This window comes from Coffea arabica, chromosome 3c, assembly GCF_036785885.1.
Source record: "Coffea arabica cultivar ET-39 chromosome 3c, Coffea Arabica ET-39 HiFi, whole genome shotgun sequence".
NCBI lineage: Eukaryota > Viridiplantae > Streptophyta > Magnoliopsida > Gentianales > Rubiaceae > Coffea > Coffea arabica.
This window is the reverse complement of record NC_092314.1, coordinates 40,995,814-41,009,584: the sequence shown is the minus strand read 5'-3', so window position 1 is coordinate 41,009,584 and position 13,771 is coordinate 40,995,814. Positions and strand designations below refer to the sequence as shown.

The 13,771-nt window shown below is 37.3% G+C and overlaps 1 protein-coding gene across 1 annotated transcript; it reads right to left on the bottom strand.

Moving 5' to 3' along the window:
- Window positions 1-3,993: 3,993 nt before the first annotated feature.
- LOC140037992 (uncharacterized) lies at window positions 3,994-13,694 on the bottom strand. The gene is made up of 4 exons (XM_072083177.1): window positions 13,263-13,694; window positions 5,527-5,847; window positions 5,259-5,439; window positions 3,994-4,832 (listed from the first exon to the last, which is right to left on the bottom strand). The coding sequence occupies exons 1-4, from the start codon at window positions 13,692-13,694 to the stop codon at window positions 3,994-3,996; spliced, it is 1,773 nt and encodes a 590-aa protein (XP_071939278.1).
- Between the last annotated feature and the right edge of the window lie 77 nt (window positions 13,695-13,771).

Sequence of the window (13,771 nt, the reverse complement as noted above, 5' to 3'; positions counted from 1 at the left end):
CCCTGACATAAATCTACTCGTGCCAGTTGTCACTAATTCAAGGCAATTAAACAATTACGGATTTAATGCCCTAATTGACAATAGATTATCAAGTTAACTAATTATCCGGATCCAAGACAATCAATTAATTAAATAATCATAAGTACTGTAATCAAGGAATATGCGAATACCAATAAATAAAAGGAAAAGATAAAATTAAATCGATCTCACAATTTTTAAGCGAACCAGAGCTTCCGTTGTCTCTTGACTAGACAAAGGGGTTTAATTCATTGTTGATGAGAAAAACCCATACAAAACTGAAGCAAGAATCGCTGCCATTGTCTGCGTTTAGGAAAGCTCAATTCGTCTGAACAAATGAAAGGGAAACGAAAGTCACAGAGTCTGATGGATTCTTTCTATTGCTCCTGACATAACAGGGAGCTTTATTACTCAAAGCCACGAAGGAAAAGTCAAACGGAAAGCTAAGCTAAAGGTCCTAATTACGAAGAAGGAAAAACTACTAGAGAAAAGCCAAAAAGCTAATGCTAGTCCTCTGCCCTCTCAATTCCCATTCTAATTGCTACTTTATGATACCTCTGTGCAGCGGCCCACACCAGGAAAAGGAAAACTTCGGCCAAATTGCCCAAAAAGGGCTTGCGTCTCTTTTGTTTCCAAAATGCCCCTATATGCCTTTCATTTGAATTCTTTCCTGAGACTATCAAATTGGCCTTGGTTGTGGTATTTTCATTCTACTCCCTGAAATAAATGCAAATTACGAAAAATGAGTTGAATCTAATAATTAATCCACATCAGATCAGGTAATAGAGGAAATTAATAATAAAATAAATAATAAAATTGCAATCTATCAATTCCCCCCACACCTAAACCATGCTTGTCCTTAAGCATAAGAACATTAAACAAACACCAATATTTGACAATGGCTATTGCTCTATCTACCATATTGCCAAGATACCATGGAAAATATATATCAAGCATCAGTGATCAAAATCCAAAAAAAACATCACCCCGATTAGCTTCTAAACCACAAACTCCTTCAATTTCAAATTAACTAATCTAAGAAAAAGGAATGGCGCATAACATTTATCAGCAAATTGTCCAAATATTAACCAAAATCTCTATATTAAGTCCATAAATCGGCAAGCTGACCTCTAACACATATTAACACAACCTGCACTTTTTTATTTTTCATGTTTTCTAATTTTTCTTTTTTTTTCTTTTTGTCTTTCTCTTCTTTTTTTTTTTAAGATAGTACAAAAGACTTAGTCTCTAACCATTGGAGCCTTTTGACGCGAACTCCGACATTTTTCAGATGAAGGAGCCCGGTTACTCAGCTCCTATCGCTATACGACCACGTATTCATAGAAATTACTACTTTTTGACGCGAGAATCGACACTTTAGGTGAAGACCCCCGATTACTCAGTAGTAACTAATAGCGGAGTACAGTCAACCTTATTTATAGCCACATAGCACAGTAACGCAAAATAACATCGCTAAAAATAGGAGCAGCTAGCCTCGTTATTGCCAAACATGAAGAATTAGAGTCAATATTGGACCAATTCACATGAAAATGCCAACAGTCATTCCCTATGCTTAGAAAAGTTAACAAAGAAATCAAAAGAGTCAAGCAGTCATCGATATTCACCAAAGAAATGTTTTGGACTCAACCACATTAACTCGATACACTTTTATTATTAAAACTTGGCAAGAGTAGATTTAGAGTCAACAATCCAACATCAAACTTTGGCATTCACATGAGAGCTCATCACTAGAAAGAAAAAAAATGACTGAACGAAAATAAACAAATAACAAACTAAAAATAAAGGAAAAACATCTAAAAACTAAAAACTAGAAAAAAAAAAACTAGAACCATAACTGATCAACTGATCCCCCCATACCTAAATGACATATTGCCCTCAATGTGAAAAATAAGCAGGAATATTAAGAAGAGGGGCAACGGGACTCCCCTGGTGTGAGCGGGGTTAGAACGGCGAGCGAGGCGGGAATGGAGGTGTGAGACCTGCATGAAGCATAAGCGCGGCCAAATTCTGCGCCATGTCGCCACGGTGACGTCGATATGGCCCACCCGAGCCGTCAGATTCTGGATCTGCATCCGGAGTTGGTGCCAATCAGCATCTGAGGCCATCGATGAGGGTGGTGGAAAGGAGAAGGAGGGGCCAGCAGTGTCCTCGGTCGACCCAGGAAACGACGAGGGCCCCGATCGTGTAGAAGGGTGCGTACCCGGAGCTTGAACCGGTCGCGAAGGGGCAAACTGGTAGTAACCATTGGGCAAGCGACAGACGACCCCCATCTTTTCCAAGCAGTTCTCATCCAGATACTCCATCTCGAAAGCCAAATATAAGTCGTGGTCCTCAAGATTAAGAACTCCCAACTGCACCGCCAAGTGTGTGATGTACGACCCGAGTAATAACCAATGATAACCCTAATGATGCCACATAACTCACTTCCACCCGACAGAGCAGTTGAATGCTACCAATATTAACACTGTCTTCAATCGTCACAGAAAACCCCAACAAATGGTTCCAATATGACAGTCAATCGCACAATTTCAACCAACCCAAAAGACTTAGCAAATTCAAGAGAGAATATTCCAACCAGTACCACTGGTGCAAATCATAGTAAATGAAACCTCATGACTGCCAAAACCAAGCAGTACCAAACAAAATCAGAAATTGGAAATTGACCTTCAAATACCTCCACTGTAGTCCAAATGAAGAAAGTGGAAGTGCTGGAGACTGATGTCCTGCGTTCGGGGCGTGAGGAGAGAGAAGAGGGAGTGAGCTAGGCGGAGCTCAGGCGTGCGGCGATGGTGGAGCTGGGTCGAAGCTTGCGACATGCGCAAAGGGCGACAGCGGAGGGCTGGAGCTGCGACGGAGAGAGAGAGGTTTAGAGGGAGAAAGAGAGGCGGCGCTTGGTGACGGGTGTGGTTGCCGCTAGGAAGCCGTGCGAATAGAGGCCGGTGGCAGGCAGTCACGACGTTGGCCCGCGGTGTTCGGTTGCTGTGGGGAGAGTGGCGGACGGCGAGTGAGAGCACGCAGATAGGGAGAGAGACAGCGGTGCGCTGCTGGTTGGCTTGCCACGCGCGAGGTCGAGCGGCGGCTTGGGCTGGCAGCAGCTGCTTGGGAAGCGGGCGGCGCAGGCCCGATGGTGGTGTTGGTGAGATCACCGGCAGAATTGATGGCGGCGCACGATGCCGCGGACGGAAAAGGTGGCGGCGGGGAGGGCTAGGAGGTTCGGTTGACAGATAGGAAGAAACAGCGGAGAAGAAAGAAAGAAAAGAGAAAGAAAGAAGAAGAAACAAAGGAAAGAAAAAGAAGAAAAAGGGAGAAAGAAAAGAAAGAAAAAAGAAAAGAGAAATAAAAAAAATAAAATAGTTTTTGTTCTCTTTTTTTTTCTTTTTTCATTTTTAGTTTTTTTTTTGAATTCGAATAGAGGAAATAAAAAATTATAGCAAAACAGAAAGAGTTTTTTTTCTTCTTCTAATATATTATCCCTTTTTAAATTAATTTTAATTAAATTTTTTTGATTTAATATAAATAAATTTTTTTTCATTTTTTTGTTTTAAATATTATTATTACAAAACTCATCTTTGAAATTCAAAATTAGAGACTAACAGGAAATTGAAAGCCGTCGTCGAGTTTTGAATACTTACCTTTCTCGCGAATGTGACGCGGGCACGTCCAGAAGGCAAGAACCCTTCTAACCATGAGCTCCTCATACGATATGACGCGGGCACGTAAAAAAGGCAAGAACCCTTCTGACCGTGAGCTCTCCAGACGACATGATGCGGGCGTGTTATGTCAGAGAGAGACACCTATGAATCGTCAAAAATGAAAATTGAACCGCGAAATCAGTCAAATTCAAGGAAAACATATTTAAACTATCACACAAAACCAAACAAATAATTAAAAGAGATTGGGTTGCCTCCCAATGAGCGCCTTTCTTTACTGTCTTTGGCTAGACATGGCAAAGTGTTACAAATTAGGACACAGTGGTGTATTTAGACGTATTGTCTCCACTTCTCCACTTGAAAAACCTTCGTAATAATGTTTGAGACGGTGTTCATTCACCACAAATTTATTGTCTGTCTTAGCACTCTGGATTTCAACTGCATCATATGGAAAGACGTGAGTAATAATAAAAGGTCCAATCCAATGGGAACGTAACTTACTTGGGAAGAGTTTAAGCCTTGATTGGTATAGAAGAACTTTCTGACCAACTTCAAAGGTTTTTCTAGAGATTTGTTGGTCATGAAATGCTTGGCTCCTCTCCTTGTAAATTAGTGCATTCTCATACGCTTCGTTCCGAATCTCCTCCAATTCTTGTAAACCCAACTTCCGTTGAGCACCGACCTCTTCTAGATTCATGTTACACTGTTTAATCGCCCAAAAATCTTTGTACTCGAACTCCACTGGAAGGTGACATGGCTTCCCAAATACCAATCGGTGCGGTGACATCCCTATGGGGGTCTTGTATGCCGTCCGATAGGCCCAAAGTGCATCTTCCAACCGTTGACTCCAGTCCTTCCTATCGGGGCGCACCATTTTCTCCAAGATGGACTTAATTTTCCTATTCGACACCTCCGCTTGACCATTAGTCTGAGGGTGGTACGACGTTGAGACCCTGTGGAGTACACCGTACTTGCTAAACAGCGCGGTTATGGTCTTATTGCAGAAATGCGTCCTCCTGTCACTAACAATTGCCCTTGGCATCCCAAAACGCACAAAAATATTAGACCTGATAAAATCTATAACTACCTTCGAATCATTAGTCCGAATGGCCTTAGCCTCTACCCATTGAGATACATAATCGACTACCAACAAAATATATATAAAATCAAATGAAGTAGGAAAATGCCCCATGAAATCTATACCCCAGACATAAAAAATTTCGATAAAAATCAACTGGACTTGGGGCATATGATCTCTATGGGCTATATTGCCTACCCATTGATAGCGATCACACGACTTACAAAACACATACGCATATTTAAACAAAGAAGGCCAATAGAACCCACTTTCTAATACCTTATGAGCAGTTTTCTTGGGTCCAAAATGACCTCCACAGGCAAAAGTGTGACAAAAAGTTAAAATTGATTGAAATTCAGCCTCACTTACATATCGCCTCATCATTTGATCAGCGCACCTCTTCCACAAGTACGGGTCATCCCAAATGAAGTACTTGGTATCGCTCTTCAATTTATCCCTCTTCGATTTTGGGCAACTTGCAGGAAAATTACCTGTTACTAGATAATTGACTAAATCGGCATACCAAGACAATTGAGAGTTTAGAGAAAATAAATGCTCTTCAAGGAATGCATCCTTCAATGGCTCGCTCTCCTCCACAATTGGTATGCGACTCAAATGTTTGGCTACTAGATTCTCTGAGTCTCTTTTATCCCTTATCTCCAGATCAAATTCCTATAGTAGCAATATCCACCTGATGAGCCTCGGTTTCGCATCCTTTTTGGTCATTAGGTACCTTAGAGCTGCATGATCAGAAAATACAATAACTTTAGCACCCAATAAATATGACCTAAACTTTACTAAGGCGAAAATAACAGCGAGAAGCTCCTTCTCAGTGGTGGAGAAATTCAATTGGGTTCCATTCAAGGATCGAGATGCATAGTAGATGACGTGAGCTGCTTTTCCCACTCTTTGCCCCAATACAGCCCCTATAGCATAATCACTGGCATCGCACATCATCTCGAATGGTAAACTCCAGTCAGGGGGTTGGATGATCGGGGGTGAGGTCAATAGCTCTTTCAATTTATCGAAAGCTTTCTCACATTTGCCATCCAACTCAGAAGCTACATCTTTTTGTAAAAACTGGAATAACGGGGCTCCAATCTTTGAAAAATTCTTGATGAATCTTCGATAAAAACCTGCATGTCCAAGAAAAGAGCGTACCTCCACACTCATAGGGTAAGGTAAAGCAGATATAATATCTATTTTCGCCCTGTCAACCTCGATACCTTTAGAAGACACAATCACTACAAGAAAATTGTTCATAAGTGACAACACAAAGTCATCACAGAACATACAAATATTGTCACAAATACCTTTTATTGACGACTTTTTGATCGTCACAAAGTCGTCACTAAATCCCAGTCGGTAAAAGTAAATAGTGACGACCTAAAATGTCGTCACTAAATAGTTCTCATTAGTGACGACTTTAAGTAGAGCATTTTTGACAAAAGATCAAGTCGTCAATAAAACACTTCCAGATTGTCGTCACTAATGACAACTATTTAGTGACGACCTGAAATGTCATCACTAAATAGTTGTCATTAGTGACAACAATCCGGAAGTGTTTTATTGACGAGTTGAACTTTTGTCAAAAATGCTCTACTTAAGGTCGTCACTAAAAAGCACCGAAAGCCATTGTATATAACTATTTTACTGACAACAATTGTCGTCACAAATGTAGCTTAGATTTAGTGACAGTCTCTGTTGTGACAAGGAGTTTTTATTTTCTATTTTGTGACAACTTTTTTTTGTCATTAGATAATTTCTCAATAGCTTAATAGTCATAATTTGGCTTGTAATCATTGCTAAATCATTGATTTTAAACAAACCATACAAATAAACATGAACGATTGATAACCAAAAGTATTTGCATTAGATTACATGGTAATAATATAGCATTCTCAAATGCCAAATTCAAGTGTACATTACCCAATTAATGCCTACAAAAATAACATTTGTTCAAAATATCACTTGTACATAAGGTACATTTACAAAAGCAATTACAATTTAAGAAATTGAAGAACATCTAAATTAACCACTCCATGAGCAAAAGGCAATTTTGTCTTCAACATTCTTCAACCATAACCATAGATATCTTCCAAAAGCTAGTATGAATAGCATTTATCTGTCATAAAAGAGTAAAAGAAGTAGGTAAGGGGAGGAGTACAATAATAAAGAACAAGTAATGAGACTTAGATTATTAAGACAAAAATTACAATTCATTAAGAACCTCATATAATTTGGGCCCACATATTACAACACTAGCAAGAAGTTAGAAATCACAGTCCAATCTATACAAATACAACACTGCATAAGCTCAACTAAAGAGCTCTCTAAAACAGTTTTTTTTTTATTTTCTTTCTTCTTCTTTAAATAGCTCAACTTATTGAACAATTAAATTGGACTCCCACAGTAATTATTGTTTAATCTTTATGCTTTTGGTTGTTTATATATTAAAACACAGAAAGCAACTTATTGTACGAGGTGTGAATACAGGAGGTACTAGCCCTCTTTGATTTTAGGAGTTTATGCTTCATAAATCATGAAGGAAACGATGCCTCTGTAGGATTAAACTGTGCAAAGAGAATGAGCTATTTGCCTCACAATGTGAAAGTGAAGACCATCTAAACTGGTGAAACCAATCAAAGTTCACAAACGCCCCCTTTGCATTATATTCATTTCTTTCAAGTCACTACATAGGCAAAAAGAAGATTGCTATCCATGCATGGTCTGTCGCTTGTACTTGGAAATAATATACTATTGCAGATGAACAATCAGATTTTTACCTCTCCATTGATAAACTAACAGCACTATATACATGATACCTAGATATTTCCCAAAGAATAAGTTCAGATAACAATGATGCATAACATCAGCTCCAAAAAATGCTATTACCATATTGTTGGTAATATGTCTAGTTAAACTAACCTAAGAGGATCTCCACAAGAATAACCGGTAAATCAGAAATATGTACTGTTACAAGCACATATTCCAGAAGATAACCATTTAGCACATGTACAAATCTTATGCACAAGGAACCTGATGAACGAAGCATAACCTATTTCCTTTTTTTCTTTTTTAGCTTATTTTAATCATTACTTCTCTCACTTCTCAAAGGTCATCCTCAATTTTCCTTACCATTCTAAATACGGCCAGATCTGCTTCCAAAAAATTTCTGATCTTTTATATAACAATACGATACAACAATCAATGAGTATGCGTCCAAACACAAAAGTTTCGCATACAGCTAGTCTTCCAATAATGTGTAAATCACGTAAGAAAGTTTCCTACTTGTGGTATAAGAGTTAAAAAGGTTCACTTGAATGCGTAATATCAAAATGTATTCAACCAACTACAAAAGGATTAAGTTAGACTGGATTCCCTCAAGGTTTGCCAGGTACTCTTTCTTGGACCCAAAAATGCAAACTCAACACTAAACATTCCATTTTTTCTTTCAACATAAGATGAAACAGCAATTTATGTGCAAAAACTCAGTGAGCAGAGAGGAAAACAGCAATAAGAATGCAGCAGCTTTTTGCTTCTTTCATTTTAGCTTAGATATATGCATGCCAAACAGTTCAAAAAACCAAACATGCTTGATTTATGTAACTTTGGATCAACAACATGTAACCCCAAGCATCATTTTCCGAATAGCATCAGATCAAAAGACAAACCCGAATAGCAGGTAGTGAAACAAACCCGAATGGCAGAAATCTAGCCAATCTCAATGACATATATGATATTCAAATCAAATTTTCACAATCATCAACCAGACTCAAATGCGTGAACTTGGGACAGGGAGAGGAAGAAATAAAATGCAGCTACATGATATGAACATCCACTTCTAACTCAACCACTTTCGAGAAAGCATATCAAAGTCCGGACATGTCACCAAAACAGAATCACCCAACAAACTCTCCACCCATTTTATTTTATTAGCAGTCGTGTAGCTCAGCTGAACCACACTCCAAGCAAACAACAAAAACTGGACACTTGAAGTTAATCAACCCCCAAAAATCCATCGAAAACACAGGCATTCAATCCAAAATTTGGTTATTCGGACAAACAAAAAACCAACCGAATGTTCATCATTTATTTTTTCACACGTAAAAATGCAGACCAGTTATCTTTCAATTAGAAAACTCAGTTGGGCATTTCATCGAACAGGTTAGGGGCATTAGAAACTTCACTACTTCCTTACTCAATTGAAGCTATAATTGGCCCCAAAATTTTCAGCAAACCCAAAATTTCAGTCCAATCAACATCCAGAAAAAGCCATGAACAATTGACATGAAATTTGAAACAAAAAACTAACAGCAAACATGGCATGTTCATCGGCAGACATGCTCCGAAAACTTTCAGAGTTTGTATTCGAATGAAAAAACTGAAATGTAAAGGAGAAGATTAACTTACAGTGATCTCTCACGGTGGAGGTTCGTGGATGACAGTGGCGGATTCCGACGGAATGTGGCGGCTCCGCCTGGTCTTTCTCCCTCTAGTTTTTCCTTCGCTTTCGTTTCTGCTCCAACCGACAACTTCCTCCCTCTCTCACTCCTTACTGCCGCCTCCCTTTCCTTATCCTCTGTTTTTCGGCTTTTTCCTCTGTTTTTCTGCTTCCCCAAACCTCAGCCGAAGCTCCCTCTATCTCTGTTTCTTCCTTTCAGCCCCTAGCTCTCCCTTGGTTTCTTTTCCTACGTTTCATTTTTGCGCTTTCCTGTTCTCTCCTCTAGCCCTTTCTCTCTTTTGTCCGTTTTTTCTTAGCTCTATCTGTCGCCCCCTCCTCTTAGCTTACTCCTCTCTCCTCTGAAACCTTCCCTCTCTGATTTTTTGTTTTTCTTTCTTTTCAGCTCGCCGTAGCTTTCCTTTTTCCTCTTTTTTGTTTCCTACCCTTAGCAGCCGTCCGCCGCCACTCTCTCTGTTTTCCTCAACCTCCCGAAGCTTTCTTCCCCCTTTTTCTTTTCTGTTTCTTTCTTTCCCTTTGTTTTTCCTCTAGCCTCAGACCAAGCTCCCCTCTCTAATTGTTCTTTTTCCTCTCGCCCGTTGTTCCCTTCAGCTCCCTCTAGTTCCTCCTGTCTTTCTTTTTCCTCTTCTCAGCCGAAGCCTTTTTCCCCCATTTTTCTTGCTCTCTCTGTCATCAGACCGCCCCCCCAACCTTCATCAGATCTCCCTTGAAGCTCTTTCAATCTCTCGGCTCTCTCTCACTCCAGTCTTAGCCGCCGCCAGGAGTTTTCTTGCTCTCCCCGTTGTTGTTTTTGTTTCCTCCCTTCTTCCCGTGAAATCAATTTTCCAACCAATTTCTTCTGGCTCTCCATCAATCTCTCGAAGCCAGGAAAATGGGTTCCCCTTCTTCCTCTATCCCACGAAGCCCTCTCTGCCTTTTCTTTAGCTTTTTCCATTTTTTTTTCTTTCCCCCAACCGTAGCTCTCTATCCCACGGAGCCAGAAAGTTTGTGTTGCTCAAGTGTTCCGTTGCTTTAACTCAGACCAAGTGTTCCGTTGCTTTTGTTTTCGGATGCTTTGGATATTGTTTTTGTTGCGCGGCACTTTCACTATGATTTGATCAAAATTTTGACTTCACTCATTTTCCCTCCATTTGATACCAAAAATCATGTTTTTTTCTGGATTTGTAATATGGTTTGAACCATAGATTTTAATGCTATAGTATTATTCTTTATTTTTTAGCAAAAAATAAAAATTTTCATCAACATAGGTGGCAAAATTTGTTAATTTCATATAATTGAAAATGTACTTTTATAATTTGCTAATATTTTATACTAATTTCTTACAATTGCAGCACTAAAGAACATCATGTAATGGAAAATAATTAAACTCTTATATGGTTATAACATAGTTTCAATAAAAATAATCATTTTCCCAACATTTGAGACCAATCATCATGCTATTTTTATTTTTAATTTGGTTTAAAGCATAGATTTTATTGCTATAGTATTATTCTTTATTTTTTAGTACAAAAACACAAATTTTAATCAATATAGGTGGCAAAATTTGTTAATTACATATAAGTGAAAATATACTTTTATAATTTGCAAATATTTTAGCCCTGTAATTTTTTATAATTGCAGCACTAAAGTACATCATTAATTGAAAATAACGAAAGTCAAATTCTATGGTTATAACAGACTTTCATTAAAAATAATCAAATGCTATTAATAAGACATTATTGTTAAGTCAAAATCAAAGAAAATTTAGTGATGACATAATGTTATCACTAATTTATTCAAGATTATAATGACAAGAAAAGTCGTCACTAATTAAATTGCTAGTTTTTAATATTGTCAATTGCTAGTTTTTAATACTTTTGTGAAAATATTGATAATGGTTGAGAAAATTTTGTTACATTACTGCAAGTGATAAATGTACTTTTGTTCTTTTTCAAACATTTATTTTAATGTTTAATTTTGTTTAAAACTATTGTACTAGTATAGATTTGCAAGACAAAACTTAAGTTCTCAATAGTTAAAAAATTCATTACAGAAAAAACACAAAGTAATAGTTGCAAAATGTGTATAAATTACAGATATTTTAATGTGTATAAATTACAGTTTATTTTAATGTTTAATTTTGGTTTGAAACTATTTTACTAGTATAGATTTGCAAGACATAGATTTATGGGTAATTTCTTTTTTTTTTTTTGCTTTCACATATTTAATTTATGTTAAATACAAAACCTACCAGTTTCCCTTTCATAAAAATATTAGTGCAACACTTTTTGAATTTTACTTACAAACATTTATGTATTTAACATAAATTAAATGATTCAGAGTGAAATGCCCATAAAGAGCAGAATATTTGTTCATGTAATGGAGGAAACCCACAAAGAGTTGGTACTTTATGGGCCATTTCTTTTTAAAAAAAAATTTAATTTATGTTGAAAAGATAACCTGCCAGTTTTCGTTTTGTAAGAAATCAGTGTAATACTTTTTGAATTTTACTTACAAATATTTATAAATTTATCTTAAATTATATGTTTGAGAGTAAAATGCCCATAAAAAGTTGGTACTTTGAATAGATAATGCTTATTTGCCCATAAACTACACTCCCTGAAGGCTATTTTGTTAATTACTTTATAGTACTTTGTTACTCCTTTACTAATACTACTTGGCATGTAGTACAAAGGATAAATCTGGCATAAATTTCTTATTCCATTGATAAAAAAAACCTGCTTGCCTTATAACTATTGTAATGAAAGATATATCTTTAGAGTTCATAACAAATTATTACTTAAATTTAAGAAAATTATAAAATATTTATGCATAGTTTATCAAGATACCATTCGCAATTTCCTAATAAAAAAATAGGGGCTAAATTGTAAAAGCTAGGGTGCCATAATAGAAATAATAAAATTGGTGTATTACATATGGGGGTTAAATTGCAAAAGTTAGAGTGCCATAGTAGAATTAATGAAATTGGTGAATTACATATGGGGCTAAATTACAAAAGTTAGGGAGTAATAATAGAATTAAAGAAATCGGTGTACTACATATAGGGCTAAATTGTAAAAGTTAAGGTATCATAATGGAATCAATGGAATTTTTTACAACATTTGGGGTTAAATTACAAAAGTTAGGGTGGCACAGTAGAATTAATGAAAGTGACTTAGAAATAAGTACTTTAAACAGTGACGATTAATTCTTGTCACTAAATCCGAATCGGTAGAGTGACAGTGACGATATTAGAAGTTGTCACTATATAGATCATTTTAGTGACAACTTTTTCAAGGTCGTCACTAAAGACTTAGTTGCTTTGAGCAATTATGACAACTCTCCTTGTCGTCACTAAACAACCACGTTTTGTGACGACTTTTGTCGTTACTAAAAAATGTTATCACTAATGACCATATTTCTTGCGGTGTAGTTTGTGACGAAAATAACGGGTCGTCACTAAACATTTAGTTGCTTTGATGCAATTGTGACAACTTTAGGTGTCGCGACTAAAGAAGCTCCTTTTGTGACAACTTATTGTCATCACTACAAAATGTTGTCACTAGTAACTTTTTTTTTAGTGATCAGTGACGACAACAAAAACTCGTCCGTAAATAGGCCAAGCAATAGTGATGATGCTCTTAATGCCGTCACTATTGTGTGTTCTAAACACTCCCGCGCTCTTGCTAAATGTTGGCGGGAATTTACTAGTGACAACTTTTCTAATTCGTCACAAATGAGTTGGCTCCCATTAGAGGTTTGTGACGAGTTAGAAAGTCGTTAATAAAGGATCCACTTTTGTGACAACTTTTTTTCGTCACAGAGAAAAGTTGTCACTGATGACCAATTTTCTTGTAGTGAATGTGACCCAGAACTATCCCATGTTCAACCATAAAATGACATTTTTCCAATTAAGCACGAGATTAGTCTCTATACATCTTAACAAGATCAATTTCAAGTTATCTAGACATGTATCAAAATTATCATCATACACACTGAAATTGTCCATGAAAATCTCAATTATTTTCTCAACATATTCAGAAAAGATACTTACCATACATCTCTGAAAAGTTGCAGGTGCATTGCACAACCCGAATGGTATCCGTCTATATGCGAAGGTCCCGAATGGGCATGTAAAGGTCATCTTCTCTTGATCCTCTAGTGCAATGGCAATCTGAAAATACCCTGAAAATCCATCCAAGAAACAATAGTAAGCCCTACAAGCTAAGCGTTCAACCATTTGGTCAATGAAAGGGAGAGGAAAATGGTCCTTTTTGGTGACGGCATTTAGCCTACGGTAGTCAATATACTGCCTCCATCCAGTGGGTTTGCGCACTGGTATGAGCTCACTCGTTTGGTTGGCCTCCACCGTCACTTCTACTTTCTTTGGGACTATTTGGACCGGACTCACCCAGGGGCTATCTGATATTGTAAAGATGATCCCCACATCTAGTAATTTCAAAATTTCTTTCTTCACCACTTCCATCATGAGGGGGTTGAGCCTCTTTTGAGCTTGCCGTACAGATTTGGCATTTTCTTCCAACCTTATTCGATGCATGCAAA

Bases quoted from the DNA above. Each gene is read 5' to 3' on its own strand.
- LOC140037992 (XM_072083177.1), bottom strand. From the start codon at position 13,694: ATGGAAGTGGTGAAGAAAGAAATTTTGAAATTACTAGATGTGGGGATC. The intron at 5,848-13,262 runs GTAAGTATCTTT...CCGTTATTCCAG, and splicing joins CAACTTTTCAGAGATGTATG to TTTTTACAAAAAGATGTAGC. The intron at 5,440-5,526 runs GTATTTTCTGAT...TTGCTACTATAG, and splicing joins TATTGGGTGCTAAAGTTATT to GAATTTGATCTGGAGATAAG.